The sequence below is a fragment of the Cetorhinus maximus genome, chromosome 8 (genome assembly GCF_964194155.1).
Source record: "Cetorhinus maximus chromosome 8, sCetMax3.hap1.1, whole genome shotgun sequence".
Taxonomy (NCBI): domain Eukaryota; kingdom Metazoa; phylum Chordata; class Chondrichthyes; order Lamniformes; family Cetorhinidae; genus Cetorhinus; species Cetorhinus maximus.
In genome coordinates this window covers 132,292,630-132,313,762 of record NC_135886.1, presented here as the reverse complement: position 1 = coordinate 132,313,762, position 21,133 = coordinate 132,292,630, and the positions used below count along the sequence as shown (strand labels likewise).

General features: G+C 43.8%; 1 protein-coding gene across 1 annotated transcript in view; it reads right to left on the bottom strand.

The window, feature by feature from the left end:
* Positions 1–224: 224 nt before the first annotated feature.
* LOC144683218 (melatonin receptor type 1B-like) overlaps positions 225–21,133 on the bottom strand; it is a 207,362-nt gene continuing 186,453 nt past the window's right edge. The window contains exon 2 of the mRNA XM_078546176.1: positions 225–1,087. Coding sequence (XP_078402302.1) covers positions 225–1,087 — 863 coding nt within the window. The remainder of the gene's footprint in view (positions 1,088–21,133) is intronic.

Sequence of the window (21,133 nt, the reverse complement as noted above, 5' to 3'; positions counted from 1 at the left end):
AACGCACAGGCATATGGTTAGAATATCATACATCAAGCTGAACATATCTAGTTGTTTTTGATATACAATTAAAATTTGAAACATCTGAGATTATAGGCACATAGTAAGTAACAAAAGTAAATTATACTGTTTTAAGTAAAGCAAAATACGTACAGCATGTTGATAATCTCTGGACATTACTGATGATATAGATCAAACTAAGCAGAGAGTACAATCAAATTGTCTTACACATTCACTTCTACTACATTGTTATTGGAGGGTGCTGGAGAAGGCTTACTCTTCATTGCATCTGTTCCAGCTTTAGACAGGTCGGTGAAGAGGAGTCTTGGAGACCACAGTGAAATTAGTATTCTCTTGTATTCATTTCTGAAGTTCTGATTGAGAAGTCCATAGATGACTGCATTAAGACAGCTATTGAAGTAAGCCATGAAATAGCTCATGACGAACAGCCATTCCGGGATTTTCGGCGCCACTGCCAGAGGATTTATGGCCACGGCTAAACCGATAAAGTTCAGTGGCCCCCAGCAAACCGCAAAAAGCACAAAGACCACAAACATGGTGAGGAAATTTCTGAAGTCACTGGGCTTTAACTTTGGCTCGTCGGGTTTAACACGTCGTTTTACCTGGATGACCAAGATCCAGATTCTCAGATAGCAGTAGGTCACCACACCAATGGGGACGAGAAAGTGAACAACCACCACGGCAATTGTGTAATATGAGCTTACTGTTTGGGCAAATGTGCATGAGTATACACGAGGATCGTACTGCAAAGAGCCCACAAAAAAATTTGGTATGATTGCAACCACTGTTAAGACCCAGGTCAGGCACAGGTAGCAGATCGTCTTTCTGTAGCTGTAGAGCTTGTCATACTTGAAATTATGGCAGATGTAACAATATCTGTTGATTGCAATTGCTGTAATGTTGAAAACCGATCCGATGACACTCAGCCCCATCAGAAATCCACTAACCTGGCAGTGAATATTGCCCAGCTTCCATCCATGTTGGAAAATGGCAAATAAGATCACAGGGTAAGGGTACACTGCCACTACCAGGTCAGCCACAGAAAGACTGACGACAAAGATGTTACCTGCAAAGAAAAATGAAAAGATTGAGAAGCCATTTAAATCATTAAATTCATTCATCAGTTTAAATGGATGGTGTTGTTTAATGGGCAAGAGTCAAAGAAAAAGATTGCTACTTCAAACAGACTTGACTGATATCTAAAGGGTGAAGGCAACATTAAGATGCAAGAACGTGAATCCATTTGGAATCTTTTCCACTTACACAATTTAAGCAAAATTTCCAACAACAACAAAAAAAAATGTAATCCTTTCACTTCTGGGCCTGTGGGGTGAACCAATGGAAGCTCCTTCTCCTTCTCCTGCTGACTCTCAGTGCCCTGTGTTAACGAACATACGAGCAAGGAGCAGGAGTAGGCCATTCAGCCCCTCGAGCCTGCTCTGCCATGACTGATCTGATAGTAACCTGAAATCTGCATCTGACCTACAGCCGATAACCTATCGCCCCCTTGCTTACCAAGAATAGGTTCAAAGTGAGCATGAACGCTGTAGGATTACCTACATCATATGGACTGCAGCAGCTCAAAATGGCGGCTCATCACCATCTTCTCAAGGGCAACTAGGGATTAGCAATAAATGCTGGAGTTTATCCCAAGAATGAACAGTTTTTTTTTAAATGGCCATTCACCAAAAATCAACTGTGTCACTCAGACAACCATTACTATGAAGGAAACAGTAATATTTACACTAATGCGTAAATGGTGTTTTCCTGAGGGCGGGGTTTGAAGGATACTGTCGGGCAGGGAAAAGTAATTTACTCTGTAACTAACGGCGATATTTGGGGCTGACACCCCTCACCAGGTTAATTAAGAACAAACTAATAAATAACAAATTGAAAAAAAAAAGTTGTGTTACAGCTAGGGATGACATTCTGTCACCAGAAATTTCCAGGGCCAGCTCTTCTTAAGGCCTTTGAACACTTTGGTGTTCTGTATGCAACCACAGATCTATTTTATGACTCATTTGTGGCTGTGTAATAATTTTGCCACAGGCATCAATCAATATCAAGTAGATTTAACCAGCAGTTATAATAGAAAGAAACTGCATTGAAGTAGCTTGTTGTTAGAACTCTTGGAAATGTCCCAAATTTCTTCATACAATAAATTGCTTTTAAGTACAGTTCAGTTGGTACACAAGCTTTTATACTGCCACTTTTGTACTACCATTCCCACAACCAATGATCTGACTCTGGTATGCATCAAATGGCTATAAAGAAAGGAAGAGTTGTATTTGCACAGTGCCTTGTATCATGTCAGGAAATCATAAAGCGCTTCGAAGCCTACGAAATAGTTTAGAAAGGTAGTAGCGGATGTAATGTGGGTAACATTGCAGCCTATTTATGCACAGTCCGGAGGAAGGCAGTGGACGAGACATATTCTTGGGGGTTGGGGTGCAGGGAGTGGGGTTAGGGGTGAGGTCCCACAAACAGCAATGTGATGATGACCAGCTGATCTGTTTTTAAACTTTATGTGTTAACTATTTTAAGGAAAATGGAACCAGGGAGAACTCCCCTGCAGAGCTTCGAGTAGTGCCGCCGGATGGTTTACATCCACCTGAGAGAGCAGACACGGCCTAACTCAGTTTAACGTTTCATTCAAAAACTCACACCTCTGACAGTGCAACACTCCCTCAGTGCTGCACTGGAACATCAACCTTGGACATATGCTCAAGTCTTTGAAGTGAGAATTGAAACTCTTTCGAGTTATCAACAGTCACAGATTGCAACTCTTTCGAGTACAATCACAGTTCTTGATTTTCCAGGAGTGGGACATGAACCCACAACCCTCTGATTCAAAGGCGAGGGTGCTATGAACTGAGCCACAGCTGACACCTCAAGTGAGAATTGAACCCACAGCTTTCAGATTCAAAGGTAAATGGCAGCCAACATCACCAATGAACCATCAGGGTTGTTGTGGGTTTCAAACCCATCTAGGATTTTCAATTAGCAGTATAACTCTAGTCTCCTGAGCTTCAGGTGTACAGGAAGCATCAGATGATTGCCCAATCCTGCAGCCAGCAGCAAAGTATAGTGACAGCACTGTTGTACACTTCATATATCTGAGAGCAATGCAGAATTGGCACTAGTTTCTAAGTGTGCAACAGGTTTATTTACATGAATTTTAACGTGTCTCTGCAATCACAAAATGCCTGCACCCATGCCAGTCCCAGCTCACCTTCTATAGCTTCTATTGTCTCTGTTTACTTTGATCTGAGTCCACACCTAGGCTTAACTAATCAAGCAAAGTGAGGATGGATCAGTTAGCAGACTCACATAATCAAGCACGGAGCAGTTGATCACTAAAAGCACTGTTTTATTTTTGTACCTGTAAGCCCATCCATTCAATAAAAATATTTTCTTCTACTTTTTTGCCGTCACCATCAGGTTTTGTCTCTGGTACAGAATGCGCAACACAAATGCATAAGCAACTGTGTCAGCCATGGCTCTGTCGACAGCACACACATCTCTGAATCACAAGATTCTGAATTCAAGTCCCACTCCTGGCCTTGAACCCAAAATTCAAGGCTGATACTCCAGTGCAATAAGGGAACATTGCACTGTTAGAAGTGTTGGCTCTTAGATGCAATGTTAAACCAAGGCCCCATCTGCCCACTTGGATTAATGTAAAAGATCCCATATGGCACTATTTCAGTATTCTGAAGAAGAGTCACACAGACTCAAAATGTTAACTCTGTTTCTCTCTCCACAGAATGCTGTCAAGACCTGCTGATTTTTTCCAGCATTTTCTGTTTTTTTCCTGACTTTGCATGGCCAGGCACAGTGGCATATTGGTTATGTCACTGAACAAATAAACTAAACACTTGACCAAAAGATCTGGAAACATAATTTCAAATTCCACCATGCTGATTGAGGAGTTTGCTATATTTAATAAATATAGAAGTAAAAAGCTAGTGTCAGTAAGTATGAAACTACTGGATTCTCACAAAAACCCATCTGGTTCACTAATGTCCCTCAGGGAAGGAACCTATATGTGACTCCAGACCCATGACAATGATGTTGACTCTTAATTGTCCCCTGAAATGGCCTAGCAAGCCTTTCAGTTATATTAAAGAATATGGCTCACCAGCATCTTCTCCAGGGCAGTTAGGAATGGGCAATAAATGCTGGCCTTACCAGTGGTGTTGACAACGGGTGCATGATTAAAATAACTCACTTATGAAGGCCAGCATTTGTTGCTCATCCCTAATTGCCTTTAAACTGAGTGGCTTGCTAGGCCATTTCAGAGGGCAGCTAAGACTCAGCCACATTGCTGTGGGTCTGGAGTCACATGTAGCATGGAATTGTCCCAGATTTACACTAAGCATGGTAGTGGGTGGGAAAAAGAAAATTTTTCCCACTGGCCACAATGGCAGGTTTTCGCACTGTATCATCCCGATCCCGCCTCATTCCTGGGAACCACGGCATTTCACTAGCAGGCGGCCTCTCAATCACTCGCCACACCATCACCTCATTGTTTCCTCACGCTGGGCACTATATTTAAAATGCAGCCACACACACACCTCTTAGGGCTTCTAGCCCAGGAGGGCACCGATGAAGACATGGCCCCAAAAGCCAAGAAGAGCCCCCCGATTCAGTGAAACATCCCTGGGATGCGTTCTGGACACTGTCGGAGCCTGCCGCAATATCCTCTACCCCCACTCTGGCCACAGGTGGCCCATCAGTGTCACCACTCCGGCTTGGGTGGCAGTGGCAGTGGTGATCAATGCCAATGCTGCAGAGAAGAGGTTGGCCATCCAGTGCAGAAAGAGGATAAATAATCTCATCCGTGTCTCCAGGGTAAGGCAACCATCTCGTCATTCTAAACACACACACTCACAAGCCCATCGCACACTCACTCACTGCCAGCTCAAGGGACATCACTACTCACTCTCTCACACACACCCTCACATTTCCATCTGTCCTCATCTCCTCTGGAGACTGCCGCCACAGCCCTCACCCTCTTGAGGTCGCTTGCACAGATCAACATGTGTCCCCACACACACACCCTGAGATACCCCCCCTTCCCCATTACAGCCCTAGCCCTGCAGCCTCTTCACTTGCCTGAGGCTACTTCTCCCGTTTCCCAAGCAAGCCCTAGCCCCGCAGCCATTGAAAGGACAGCCCCGTCTTATGGTTAGTCTCATAAGTAGAAACCTGCCTGTGAGCCCCCCTAAACGTGATGTGGTGCTGCCTATGGAGCCTGGAACTGATGACCATGAGTGCTGCCTGAAGCAAGGTAGGCAAACAAGCCTCAAAGCCCTGAGCAAGTGTAGCTCGCCAGGTGCGCATCACTTATGTTCAGTTGGATGATCCAACGTGGGAGGATGATTCCAGCGAGCTGGGATTATAATGATATGCAGATGTACTACAATGAGATTCCCAATGTCCGACAGCAGGAAACACAGCCTGCCATTGAGGGGCAGAGCGGGCAATTGCAAACTGTTTTTGGCCTTCTCGCCATATTGTTCGCTCATGCCGCCAAACAAGCTCAACTCCAGCGGGCACAGAAAATTCCACCCATAGGCCAGAGGCTGGACCAGGTAAGGATGGCAGATTTCATTCCTGAGAGGACATTAGTGAACCAGGTGGGTTTTTACAACAATCAATGATAATTTCATGGTCACCATTACTGAGACTATCTTTATATTCCAGATTTATTAACAGAATTCAAATTCCCCCAACTGCTATGGTGGGATTTGAACCCATAGTCCCAGAGCACTAGCATGGGCCTCGGGATTACTAGCCCAGTGGTATTAGCCATACGCCATTATCATTGTGGTCAATGGTAACCCCCAGGATGTTGATAGTAGGGAATTCAATGATGGTAATGCCATTGAACATCAATGGGAGAAGGTTGGATTCTCTCTTGTTGGAGATTGTCATTGCCTGGCACTTGTTTGGCACAAATGTTATTTGCCACTTATCAACCCAAGCTTAAATGTTGTCCAGGTCTTGCTGAATTTGGACATGGACTGCTTCAGTATCTGAGGAGTCGCAAACAGTGCTGAACATTGTGCAATCATCAGCGAACATCCCCACTTCTGACCTTGTGATGCAGGGAAGGTCATTGATGAAGCAGCTGAAGATGGTTGGACCTAGGATGTAGCAGCTGAAGATGGTTGGGCCTAGGACACCACCCTGAGGAACTCCAGCAGTCCCAGTGTCCTGGGACTGAAATGATTGACGTCCAACAAATATAACCATCTTCCTTTGTGCTAGGTATGACTCCAACCAGCAAAGATTTTTCCCCCTGATTCCCATTGATTCCAGTTTTGCTAGGGATCCTTAATGCCACACTCTGTTAAATGCTGCCTTGATGTCAAGGGCAGTCACTTTCATGCCACCATCTAGATATTTAGTAGTTTCACCTTGAGCTAATTATATTAGTATTTTCCCTAATGCAGATGTCTAGCCAACTAACCTGCAATTTAATGTTCTTGTTAGCATAGAGTTATTAGCAGTTTAATGGGTAGCACTCTCACCTCAGAGTCAAAGATTGCAGGTTCAAATTCCACTCATGGGACTTGAGCATGCAATCTTGGACGACGTTTCCAGTTTAGTACTGAAGGAGTGCTGCGCTGCCTGAGGTGCCATCTTTTGGATGAGAAGACAAACCAAGGCCTCATCTGCCCTCTCAGATGGATGTAAAAGATTCAATAGCACTAGTCGAAGAAACAAAGAGGGGTACTCGCTGGTGTCCTGACCTACATGCATTCCTCAATTCACATTATTAAAACAGATTATCAGGTCATTATCAGATTGCTGTATGTGGGATCTTGCTGTGAAAATATTGGCTGCCATGTTTCCTACACTACAAATTAGAACTTTTTCCTGTTAATTTGGGAAAAATTCTCCAATTATTTAACAATAACATGACACACGGATTGAAAAATGCATGAAATAACCCTGAAACTCCCCACCTAAAAGTATTTCATTGATTGTAAAGTTCTTTGGGACTCAAGGAAGATGCTGTATAAATATTGGTTCTTTATTTCTTTCCCTCTTTTAGTGTGAAATTGCAGTGCAGAGATTTTCAAACAGGGTTTCTTTCTGTCACCATACCTCTGTACTTCCTTGTATTTATTGACTTGTTTGGTATATTGGACAGTTGGTTCAACTGAGGTGTCAGCTGTGGCTCAGTTCATAGCACCCTTGCCTTTGAATCAGAAGGTTGTGGGTTCATGTCCCACTCCCGGAAACCAAGAACTGTGATTGTACTCAAAAGAGTTGCAATCTGTGACTGTTGATAACTCGAAAGAGTTTCAAGACAGAGGCATGAGAATGACAATGTCTTACCACACAATACATTTAGAAAGGTAGATCAGGTGCAACCAATCCAACATCTCTAGTTTTACAACCTCACTGGAATTGAAAGTGCTGCCCATTAGTTTTTTTTATTTATTCGTTCATGTGATGCGGGCATCACTGGCTAGACCAGCATTTATTGTCCATCCCTAATTGCCCTGGAGAAGGTGATGATGAGTCACCTTCTTGAACCACTGCAGTCCATGTGGTGTAGGGAGTTCCAGGGTTTTCAACCAATGATGGTGAAGGTACGGCGATATAGTTCCAAGTCAGGATGGTGTGTATCCTGGAGGGAAACTTATAAGTGGTGGTGTTCCCATGCATCTGCTGCCCTTCTCCTTCTAGGTGGTAGAGATCGTAGATTTGGAAGATGCTGTCGAAGGAGTCTGGGTGTATTGCTGCAATGCATCTTGTAGATGGTACACACTGTTGCCACTGTGGGTGATGGTGGGAGCAAATGTTGAAGGTGGTGGATGGGGTGCTAATCAAACGGGCTGCTTTGTCCTAATGCTATTGTTATTCTGATTGTTATTACTGTTATTCTGATGCTATTGTTACAATCCTGTTAACGTTTAAAGAAGAAATTGGAACACCCAGCAGTTAACCGACACAACTATGGCACAAGATTTCACATTTTTTAACAAAAGGAAACTTTATTTCATATTTAAAGAGAAATTAAACAAAGCAACCACCATTAATTTAACACTAAAGCTGATAAAGACTTATGCAATAAACTCAGTTCTACATTTTGCTTCTTCCTCAAGAGTTTCCATATCTTACAAAATCAGTTTTCCTGTGGCCGACCCCAAAGGTATGCCACAGTCCTCTGGAATTTATTTTAATCCTCTTTAGTAGTCCAGCTATTCCTTGGATCTACAAATTGCCTGGGGATCCTTTCATTAGCTTTTGGCTAAGCAATCCACCAATTTTCTTGAAAGACATCATGATTATGAACCTTTTAGCTCCTTGTCTTGGCTTTGGACATACATAGGCTGTTTTCCTCCCCGGTCTGCTTCCAACGCTTCTGTACAGCTTTTCCCAGGCAGCTATTCAAGCTGACTGCTTTCTGCCGCAATGCTGTATGAGGACCACTATAGATTTCTTCTACTAGCTACAAGCAAGAGCAAATCTTTCAGCTGCTTTTCTCTCATGAAACCCAAACAGAATCGGTTCCCAAACTGAACTTTTTTTTCTTCTCTCTCTTTCAAGTTTGTGTTATTTTCATTTCTCCTTTTGTTTTTTCCTCTTTCTACTTCGAGCTTTTTTCAGTTCTCTTTCTTCTTATGTTTCAAGCTGCTTCATCTGTGATTGAATCCTAGCCAACTCAATCTACATTGATCCTGGGTCAGTCTTTCCCTCTTCCAATTATAAATGCTGCACTATTGCACCAAATACTTCTGCTTTTTCAGTCCCTGCTTTTGTCTCTTAACTTCAGCTTCCCTGCTAATTCTATTAACCTTGGTTAATTGTTCAAAATCACTCAGGGATATATCTTCCCTCTCCAGAAATATCTTAGCAATTGACAACACCATTCTGCTACTCACTAAGTACAGTAACATTCACCATGAAATCTTGTTAGCTTAAATCTTAGCCTGTATCCCAGTGTACCCGCATCAGTCTGTGGATTCAAAATCCGACAAAGAGCCCCCAATTTTTATAGTTAAAACTTTAATTCCTAAAACTAAAAATTATATTCTAGAATATGCGAATTATGAACTTGATATTCGCAATACCATCGGCTGTATTTTACAGACCCCCCTGCCCCCCACCCCACCCCCATCCCAGGGGCAAGATGACAGGTAAGAGCACTAACATTGAATGCCATGGCAACAGTGCTATGAGGTATTTTATCCGCAGCAGGGGAGGCATCGGGTGGCCTGCTCACCCTCCACTCGCCAATTATTAGCTACTTCAAAGCCTTCTCCCACCACCGCTGGGAATTTTCCCCACAGTGGAGGAGACACACGCCAAATGTCAAGGCTGCCCATGAGAAGCTGGTTACCTGGTGGCCGGGTCGGGGTGGGAGGTGTTTCAGTGCCAAGAGTTAGTCAGGTTTCACTAACACCGTGCTTTCTACGCTTACCAATCCTTGATGAAGCTTTGCTTCCCTTAGACAGACTTCAGATAGCCGGTGTGGTTTAACTTCAAACCTTTTGTTAAGAACTATTTACAAAGACCTCAGGGGAAGCACATGGTCTAAAGGACACAGACGTCTGCTTCGAGCTCTCTTGGACCCTCTTCGTCATCGGACTACTGATGTCACAGTTATATCACTAATATCACCATGGTCTCATTAACATATTCATGAATCCATTACTCTACAGGGGTTGCCTCCTGTCTGGGCACCTTGTGCACGTAGGAAGTCTCCTCTCTAAGGTTCCCCTCCCAGTATTTGCCCTCCCTACTGCCCTTTTCACCCCAACCCCCTCATCCCCATCGCATAGGCATGCCAGCCTGGCCCCAGCGAGACTCCGGATTCACCCGGTTCTGGGCTCCTGACTCCTCCTCTTCAGGGCACTCACTGTGGTCCCAGCAGTAGCCTCTGCTCCTGGTGCTGCCGTTGGGCCATGAGAGCTGTTGGCAGCTCTCAGACGGGGGCATAAGGTCCTGCCTTGAGCCAATTAAAGGCCTGACAGCCGTCAAATGGCTGCAAGGCATGCCAGTCACACACTAACGGGCTCTCCCCCAATTTCCACGTTGCATGCAAAATTCAGCCCGAAGTACTAATAATGTTTTCAGCACTGTCTTTCAGCAGTTTGGGAATAGCATGACTTGGGAGGGGTAGAGTATCAGTATTCCCACGGGTTATTACTTTTAAAGAGTTAATATATATATGTAGTGGATCACCAAAGAAAAAGGAATTGGCAACCACAGTGACAACACATGTTTGCATTTGTATAGAGCCTTTGACATGATAAACATCCCAAAGTGAGTTTGCAATAAAAATAAAGAAAACATTTATTCAACGTGTGTCTATTGGTTGTTTGTTCCATGAAGTTTAAATGTGGAAGGTCCAACAGGTCAACCATCAAATCTTCAATAAGGCAATCATAAAACCAATACTTAGCTTACAAACTGCATTCATCTACTTTGCAGCCTCAAGTCTTATCTTTGATTGCTGCCCTTCAAAAGCAGGTCGCATCCAGCAATCACTTTGACAGCAGGAAGAGCGTCTGTGATTTAGTTATTATCTTTGTGCAGCTTCCCTTGGTTCACAGCTCAATCGAGGAGAAGAACAGAGCGTCAGCATCTGTCCTTTCAGCATCTCGCTGGATGTTCCAGAAACTTACTCCAGCCCCAAACTCAATGGTCACAGCTTCACAGGGAGCAAGCAAACACCCGCAAAACACAATGACAGTGAAGGCGCCCGAGTACTTTTCTATCAATGGGCTACTTAGTTGCATGCAATCAAAACCTCACAAGTCCTGAGCAAATCATTATAATTGCAATTGTTACGACGCGCCCCCAGGTGAGGTACCCCAAAGTTGTTGATCCAGGCGAGACCCCTCAATTTGTCATCATCTGGATGAGACACCCCCAAATTATTATGCCCCCCCCACACCCTGGGTGAGGAGGGATGAACTGGATCTCTGTCTTTATTCAGCCATTCCCCCCTCTCCCGTTGTTTGCAACAAGGTTTAACCTAAAACACGGATACCTTTTTCCTAGACCCAATCGTTCTGGTTTTGAAGGAGCCAATTTGATCAGATTTTCTTGAGTTAAAGGTAAGAGTAGGTTTATTAACTACTAAAGGCAAGAAAGTATAAAACACAAGCATATACAGTCATACAGGTTAAAAGTAAGAATCTAGCTTAAAGTAAGTGAATATAAAAAGGATATACATAACAGTCCTTGACTCGCAGGGAGTAGGTGATGGAGCATTGTAGCCATTGCAATTCGAGATTCGAGTAGAATTGACGTTGGTAGGCGAATGGTTGTTTGCGAGGTTCCGGTAGCGTTGGCTTCAGTAGATGAATAGTCGGTTTCGAGATTCCAGTCGTGTTGACTCTGGTAGATGAACAGTCAGTTTCAAGGTTCCAGTAGTGTTGACTTCAGTAGAGAAGGAGAGATCAGAATACCTGCAAAGTGGCGATTTGCAGGGGTACTGTGTGCGGCTGTTACTTCTGAATCAAACTTCCAGCACTTGCTCTCCCTCAGAACACCCACCAACATGCAGACACGGGGCAGCTTTTCAGCTCACTTTTAACCCCTCCTTTGTATATTCCAAGTGAGAAGCGAATTCACATATCTGTCTGGGCATTGCTCAGAGGATTGCTTGATGAGATGATGCTCATCTCCCATTATGTCCATTGTCTCTACCGGAGGGAGCAATTAGTTTCTGGATGTCTTTAGAAGTACCTTGTCTGACAATAAGGTGGGGTTCCATTACCTCTTAGGGAGTCACCCTGCAGCATTTCAGCCAATGGCTTGTGTGCACTTTTAAAAACTCTGGTCTTATTTTAGAAGTCAAATATTTCTGGACATAATTCAGTGTTTTTTCCTTCATTATCATGACATATGTAGGTTATACCTCCAATCACTACATTTCCTCCCCCTTTAGTTTTTTTTTACATTTCCTATTTACAAAGAATATTTTGATTCACAGCATATACAGATATACACAGGTCATGCGATTATAGATTAAGTCTCTGAGGTGGTTTTCTAATTCGGTTAGAGTGGCGTAGCTCTACCACTTGAGATTGTCCCACTGGATCAACATGATCAGGAAATGAAACTGGACATGGTCGAAATCCTGGAACTCCCTTCCTAACAGCACTGTGGGTGTACCTACACCACATGGACTGTAGCCATTACAATTGTGTAACTAATTTTTACTACATTCAACCATGCCTTGTTTACAGGTGACCATATTGTTGTTCTTCTCAAATACTTTCAATAGGTGATTTAATTCTAATCTGCACAGTAAGCATTTTTACTTTTCTTGTACAAATCTCCTCTTAATAACCTGCAGGCAGAATACTCCCACTTTATTCATGTCCAATGCAGAGATTTGATCATAAATTTTGAATTGGGAACTAATTGTTATTAACTTTATCTGCTAAATTTAAATTTGTAAAAAAGATTTGTAAAGAAAGTAAGACTTGCATTTATATAGTGCCTGTCACATTCCCAGAATGTGTTTCACAGCCAATGAGTTACTTTAAACAGGGCTCACTTTTTGTTGGTAAAGACAGCAGCAAGTTGGAGCACAGTAAGATTCCACAAGCAGGAATGAGATGAATGATTAGTGAACCTGTTTTGGTTTTGCCAGTTGAAAGATAAACCCTGCTCTCTTTTTTGGTTGTGCCAAGGGATCTTTACACCCACAGAATCATGCAATCAGGTTCTCTGTTTAATGTCTCACTCAAATGATGGCATCTGGAACAATGCAGCACACTTTCCGATACTGCATTGAAGTCCCTGCATGGGTCATGGCCTTAAGTCATGGAATCATTGATCCTCCAATTTACAATGAATTTGAGTGCTGCTAACTGACAGCTTAAGCCTTTACAGGGACCTTTGTTGAGATTGGTTGACACTGAAGTCGCAGAGTCAAGTTTTGCTGGAGCAATTTGTAAATGGGTCCGGGTACAGCAACACTCCAACCTAACGTTACAAAAGTTGCTGGACTTAAACACAACATTGTATGTAACATATGAGGAGGAAGTACCTCACTGGCTCTGCTTCTACACCAAAACCCAAAGGGCATCATCCAGATCATCCCACACGAAGAAGGGACTGAAGACAGGCTGCCTGCCACCTGAAGGTGGTGTCAAAGGTTGAAACAAAAATCTGGCGAGTGAAAAGGAAGCTGAAAATGTATATAGCCACCTAGGGGCAGGGGTTGATTAAGGGGGGGAACGGGCGATCTCCTCAGACAGGATGATCTGAACCAGGGAACCATTTAATGGGAGAAGAGTGGGGACCAAGAGTGCGAGTTGGTTCACCAATCTAACAGGCGAGAAAATGGAAGGCAAGATTGTCCTGGTCCACCATGTCCACAACATAATGTGGAATTTGTAGATCTCCAACTGGTAGAGGGGAAAACCTCAAAAACATTGATAGATCCAGGAGACCGAGACTTGTGTCTTCCCAGTGGTGAGTTTGGTGGTGGGGGGGCAGAATTCAATAGGATGAGAGGGTGGTGGTGGGGACCCAGACAGCTTCCCGCCTCCACCCCGATTAAGTCCATGGCAGGAAGGCCCGTGGATGGCCTTCCCATCCCACTACCAATCAAGGCCCTTGTGTGGGTAATTAACGCCCACTTAAGGGCCTCATACCACCGCCGCTGGCTCTCCAGATGCCAAGAGGTATGCAAAGCCTGATAATTACAGGGGTAAGTTTCTCAGAAAAGGGACGAGAGCCCCAGGAAAAAGAAAAAAAATTTATTGGGAGAAATTAAATCTTTGAATCATATTCACTCAGTCCTGATTTCTGTTGAGATTTACCAGCAGCCCTGAGTGTGAGGGCCCTGTGAGGGTACTTGCCAGAATAATATTATCCAATGAAAGAAAGAACTTGCAATTATCTAGCGCTTTTCTTGACCTCAGGTTGTTCCAAAGCACTTTGCAACCAATGAAAGATTTCTGAAATGTAATCACTGCTGTCATGTGGAAAACACAGCAGCCAATTTTCACACAGCAAGATCGAGCTATTTATAAGCTAAAAATATATTTTATTAATTCCAGGATGTGGGCATCGCTGGCTAGTCCAACATGTATTGCCCATTCCTCATTGACCTGGAGAAGGTGGTGAGCTGCTGTCTTCTTGAACCACTGCAGGCCATGTGGTGTAGTAACATCCACAATGCTGTTAGGGAGGGAGCTCCAGGATTTTCACCTAGCGACAGTGATGGAATGGTGCTTGTTCCAAGTCGGGGTAGGGGGAACTTGCAGGTAGTGATGTTCCCATGCACCTGCTGCCCTTGTCCTTCTAGGTGGTGGAGATTGCTGGTTAGGAAGGTGTTGTCGAAGGAGCCTTGGTGAGTTGTCGCAGTGCATCTTGTAGATGGTGCACAATGCTGCCACTGAGCATCGACGGTAGAGGGAGTGAATGTTTGTGGATGGGGTGACAATCAAGCATGCTGCTTTGTCCTGGATGGTGTCAAGCTTCTTGAGTGTTGATGGAACTGCACTCACCTAGGCAAATGGAGCGTATTCCATCACAGTCCTGATTTGTGCTTTGTAGATGATAGACAGGCTTTATGGAGTCAGGAGGTGAGTTACTCTCTGCAGAATTCCAAGTCTCTGACCTGCTTTTGTAGCCACAATATTTATATGGCGAGTCCAGTTCAGTTTCTGGTCAATGGTATCCATCAGGATGTTGGTAGTGGTGGATTAAGCAATGGTAATGCCATTGAATGTCAATGGGAGATGGTTAGATTCTCACTTGTAAGAGTTGGTCATTGCCTGGTAATTATGTGTCATGAAGGTTACTTGCCACTTATCAGCCCAGGCCTGGAAGTTGTCCAGGTCTTGCTACATATGGACACAGATTGCTCCAACGCCTGAGGAATCGCAAATGGTGCTGAAGATTGTGCAATCATCAGCAAACATCCTCACCTCTGACCTTATGGTAGAGAGAAGGTCATTGATGAAGCAACTGAAGACGCCCAGGACACCACCCTGAGGAACTCCTGCAGTGATGTCCTGGAGCTGAGATGATTGGCCTCCAACAACCACAACCATCTTCCTTTGTGCTAGGTATGGCTCCAACCAGCAGAGAGTTTTCCCCCGATTTTCCTTGATTTCAGCTTTGCTGGGGCTCCTTGTTACCACACTCGGTCAAATGCTGTCTTGATGTCAGAGGCAGTCATGCTTACCTCACCTCTTGAGTTCAAGTCTTTTGTCCATGTTTGGACCAAGGCTGTAATGAGGTCAGGAGCTAAGTGGCCCTGGTGGAACCCCAACTGAGCCTCAGTGCGCAAGTCACTACTGAGCAAGTACCACTCAATAGCACTGTCGACAACACCTTCCAACACTTTACTGATAATTGAGCGTAGACCGATGGGGTGGTAGCTAGCTGGGTTGAATTTGTCCTGCTTTTTGTGGACTGAACATACATGGACAATTTTTCACATTGTTGGGTAGATGCCAGTTATATTTGGGACAGCTTGGCTAGGGGCGTGGCTAGTTTGCAGTATCCAGTGCCTTCAGCCATTTCTTGATATCACATGGAGTGAATCAAATTGCCCGAAGACTGGCATCTGTGATGCTGGGGACTTCAGGAGGCAGCCAAGATGGATCATCCACTCGGCACTTCTGGTTGAAGATTATTGCGAAGGCTTCAGCCTTATCTTTTGCACTGATATGCTGGGCTCTCCCACCATTGAGGATGGGGGAGTCCAGAACCAGGGATCATAGTCTGAAGATACATGGTAGACCATTTAGGACAGAGATGAGGAGAAATTTCTTCACCCAGAGAGTGGTAAGCCTGTGGAATTCGCTACCACAGAAAGTAATTGAGGCCAAAACATTGTATGTTTTCAAGAAGGAGTTAGAGCTTTTGGGGCAAAAGGGATCAAAGGATATGGGGGGAAAGCGGGAGCAGGCTACTGAGTTGGATGATCAGCCATGATCATATTGAATGGCGGAGCAGGATCGAAGGGCCGAATGGCCTACTCCTGCTCCTAGTTTCTATGTTCCTATGAAACCTCATCCCACCCATGGATGAGGTTTCCAGGAAAACGCGAAGGGCGCTTTGGCTCCTCGCCTGCCCACCAACCTTAAGGTTGGACAGGCAGCATTGTTAATAGGGTAAATTGCTTTCTTAATGGCCGTAATAAGCTGTTGACAGTTCAGCAGGTGCGCAGCCATCTCCGGCGCACGCCCGCCGAACGCAATATCGAAATGACACGCAATGATGTCAGGACGCACATCCGACGTCATCTCGCGTCATTTTACGCGTCGGTGTGTCAGGCCCACTCCTGCACGCCGACAGCAATATTCTGCCCATTAATATAGATAGTAAGTAATTGAGGCCCTGGGACTGATCCTTGTGGCACTCCACTAGTTACGCCTTTCCAACCTGAAAAAGACCCATTAATCCTGACCCTCTGTCTTCTGTGTGTTAACCAATCCTCAATCCATGTTAATATATTACCCCCAATACCGTGAGCTCCTATCTTGTGCAATAACCTTTTATGTGGCACCTTATCGAATGCCTTCTGCAAATCCAAATACACTACATCTACCGGTTCCCCTTTATCAACTCTGCTTGTTATTTCCTCAAAGAACTTTAGCAAATTTGTCAAACATGATTTCCCTTTCACAAAACCATGTTGACTCTGTTTGATTGCATTAAGCTTTTCAAAATGTGCTATTTCTTCCTTAATAATGGACTCTAGTATTTTCCCAATGACAGATGTTAGGCTGACTGGCCTATAGTTTCCTGCTTTTTGTCTCCCTCCCATCTTGAACAGGGGCGTCACATTAGCAGTTTTCCAATTAGCTGGGACCCTCCTGGAATCCAGTGAGTTCTGGAATATTTCGACCAATGCCTCCACTATATCTGCAGCCACTTCCTTTAAAACCCTTGGATGCAGGCTGTCAGGTCCTGGCAACTTGCCTGCCTTTAGTCCAATTAGTTTGTCAAATGCTTTGTCCCTCGCGATAGAAACTGTTACAAGATCTTCCTTCCCATTAGCTCCTTGCTTATCTGATACCTTTGGGATGTTTATAGTGTCCTCCACCATAAAGACCGATGCAAAATATTGGTTTAAATTATCTGCCATTTCCCTGTTCTGTTATCAATTCTCCAGTCACCTCCTGTTAGGGTCCCATGCTTACTTTGGCTAATCTCTTTCTTTTTACATACCCGTAGAAGCTCTTGCTATTTGTTTTTATATTTCTTGCCAATTTACTTTCATAATTAGTTTTCTTCCTCTTTATTAGCTTTTTAGTCATCCACTGCTGGTTCTTAAAAAATTCCCAATCCTATGGCCTACCACTAGTTTTCGCCGCTTAGTATGCCTTAGTTTTTGATTGGACATTCTCCTTGAACACCTTTGTTAACCATGGCTAGTTCATCTTTCTCATTGAGTCCTTCTTTTTGACCAGGATAAATTTTTGTTGAGCGTTGTGAAATATCTGCTTAAATGTCTGTCACTGCCCATCCACTGACCTTCCCCTTAATCTATTTTCCCAGCCCATTTTAGACAACTCTTTCTTCATGCCTCTGTAATTGCTCTATTTACGTTGAGGACATTGGTTTAAGACCCGAGTTGTTCACCCTCAAACTGAATTTGAAATTTTACCATGTTGTGATCGCTACCCGCTAGAGGATCCTTAACTATGATATGTCTTATCAATCCTACCTCATTACCCATTACTACATCTAAAATAGCCTGTTCCCGGGTAGGTTCTGCAATGTATTGCTCTAAGAAACAACCCCTGATGCACTCAAAAAATTTGTCTTCCATGTTACCCCTGCCAATCTGACTTGTCCAGTCAAACTCTTTCGAGTTATCAACAGTCACAGATTGCAACTCTTTCGAGTACAATCACAGTTCTTGGTTTCCGGGAGTGGGACATGAACCCACAACCCTCTGATTCAAAGGCGAGGGTGCTATGAACTGAGCCAATATGCAGATCAAAATCCCCCATGATAATTGTAGTGCCCTTCTTACATGCCTCCATTATTTCCTGATTTACACTTTGTCCTACAGTGAAGCAAATCTTTGGGGGCCTAAAGACGACTCCCACTTGTGACTTCTTCCCCTTGCTATTCCTTATTTCCACCCAAACTGATTCCACATCATGATCTGTTGCGCCAATATCACTACTCACCACCGCAGTGATTCTTTCCTTTATTAACAAGGCTACCCTACCTCCTTTTCCATTTTGCCTATTTTTTCAGAACATCAAGTCCCCTTGAATATGAGTTCCCAGTCTTGGTCACCTTGCAACCATGTCTCTGTAACAGCTATCAAGTCATATTCATTTATTTCTACTTGTGCCATTAACTTATCTATCTTGTCACATAGAAACATAGAAACTAGGAGCAGGAGTAGGCCACTTGGTCCTTCAAGCATGCTCCGCCATCCAATATGATCATGGATGATCCTCTATCGCAATGCCATATTCCCGCTGTCTCACCAGGCTTGCTGCCCCTAATATCCAAAAATGTATCAGTTTCTTTCTTGAATATGCTCAGTGACCCAGCCTCCAAAGGCTCCTGTGGTAGAGAATTCCACAGGTTGACCACCTTCTGAGTGAAGACATTTTTTCTCATCTCAGTCCTAAATGGCCTGCCTCGTATCCTGAGACTGTGGCCCCTGGTTCTAGACTCCCCAACCAGGGTAAACATCTTCCCTGCATCCAGTCTGTCTTGCCCTGTTAGAATTTTATATGTTTCAATCAGATCCCCTCTCATTCTACTAAACTCTAGTGAATACAGGCTCAGTCGAACCAATCTCTCCTCATACGATAGTCCTACCATCCCCGGAATCAGCCTAGTGAACCTTCGCTGCACTCCCTCTATGGCAAGAATATTCTTTCTTAGGTAAGGAGACCAAAACTGCACACAATACTCCAGGTGTGGTCTCAAAAAGGCCTTGTGTATAACTGCAGTAAGACATCCCTGCTTCTGAACTCAAATCTTCTTGCAATGAAGGCCAACAAACCATTTGCCTTCCTAATTGCTTGCTGCACCTGCCTGTTTACTTTCATTGACTGGTGTACAAGGACACCCAGATCCCTTTAGTACATCTACATTTCCCAATATATCACCATTTAAATAATACCCTGCCTTTCTGTTTTTCACACTGAAGTGTAAACTTCACATTTATCCACGTTATACTGCATCTGCCATGTGTTTGCCCACACACACAACTTGTCTAAATTGCCCTGAAGCCTTTTTGCATCCTCCTTACAACACCACCCAGTTTTGTGTTTTCAGCAAACTTGGAAATATTGCATTTGGTTCCCTCATCCAAGTCATTTATACATATTGTGAATAGCTGGGGCCCAAGCACTGATCCCTGTGGTACACCACTGGTCACTGCCTGCCACCCAGAAAAAGACCCATTTATTCCCGCTCTCTGTTTCCGGTCTGTTAACCAATTCTCGATCTATTCCAGTGTATTACCCCCAATCCCATGTGCTTTAATTTTGTCCACCAACCTCTTATGTGGGACCTTATCAAAAGCCTTCATGAAATCCAAATACACCACATTCACTGGTCCTCCCTCATCTATTCTACTAGTTACATCCTCAAAAAATGCCAGTTGATTAGTTAAGCATGATTTCCCTTTCATAAACCCATGCTGACTTTGTCTAATCCTGTTAATGCTTTCCAATGTTCTGTTACCACCTCTTTTTTAATAGACGCCAATGTTTTCCCTACTACTGATGTTAGGCTAATTGGTCTGTAATTCTCTTCCTCCTTTTTTAAACAGTGGGGTTACATTTGCCACTCTCCAATCTGTAGGAACTGCTCCAGAGTCTATAGAATTTTGGAAGACGACCATCCAATATTTCCAGGGCCACTTCCTTTAGTACTCTGGGGTGTAGATTATCAGGCCCTGGGGATTTTTCAGCCTTTAACCCCATTAATTTCTCTAGCATCATTTTTTTACTAATACTGATTTTCTTCAATTCCTCCCTCTCACTGAGCCTTGGTTCCGTAATATTTCTGGGAAATTATTTGTGTCCTCTTTTATGATGACAGAACCAAAATGTGTGTTCAATTCTTCTGCCATTTCTTTGTTCCCCATTATAATTTCCCTCGTTTCTGACTGTAAGGGACCTATGTTTGTCTTCGCTAATCTTTTTCTCTTCACATGTTTATAGAAGCTTTTACAGTCAGTTTTTATGTTCCTTGCAAGTTTATACTCGTACTCCATTTTCCCCTTCTTGATCAATCTTTTTGTCCACTTTTGCTGAATTCTAAACTGCTCACAATCCTCTGCTGCTCTTTCTGGTAATTTTATATGTCTCCTCTTTGGATCCAGTACTACCCCTAAGTTCTTTTGCTACATGCATTCAGATAAAGAGCCTTAAGCTTTGACTTTTTACCAATATTACTCATTCTGGTTCTAATTTCTGCTGCACTCTTCTGTTTATATTTTCTGCCCCTTCCTATTGCACTTTGATTGTCGTTTGCCTCTTCACTACCCTGCACCTCTGCTCTCTCGTTTTGTTTTGATTTTTTAAACTTCCCTTCAATTGAACCCTCCCTCCCACTAATTAGTTTAAAGTCCTATCTACAACCCTAGTTATACAATTGGCCAGGACACTGGTCCTAACATGGTTCAAATGAAGCCCATCCTACTGGGACAGCTCTCTCCTTCCCCAGTACTGGCGCCAGTGCCCCATGAATCGGAACCCATTTCTCCCACACCAATCTTTGAGGTACGCTTTTACCTCTCCAATCTAACTTACCCTCCGGAGATTATTCCCTTTGTGGTTCTGCTTTTTAATTTAGCCCCGAGCTGCTCACAGTCCCTCAGCAGAACCTCTTTCCTAGTCCTACCTATGTCGTTGGTACCTACATGGACCACAACAGCTGGATCCTTCCCATCCCACTCCAAGTTCGCCTCCAATCCAGAAGAGATATCCTTAACCTTGGCACCAGGTAGGCAACACAGCTTTCGGGACTCTCTGTCTTTGCTGCAGAGAACAGTATATATTCCCCTAACTATGCTATCCCCTATTACTGCTACATTTCTCTTTTCTCCCTGCACTTGAGTGGCGCTCTGTAGCATGGTGCTGTGGTCAGTTTGCTCATCCTCCCTGCAGTCTGTGCCCTC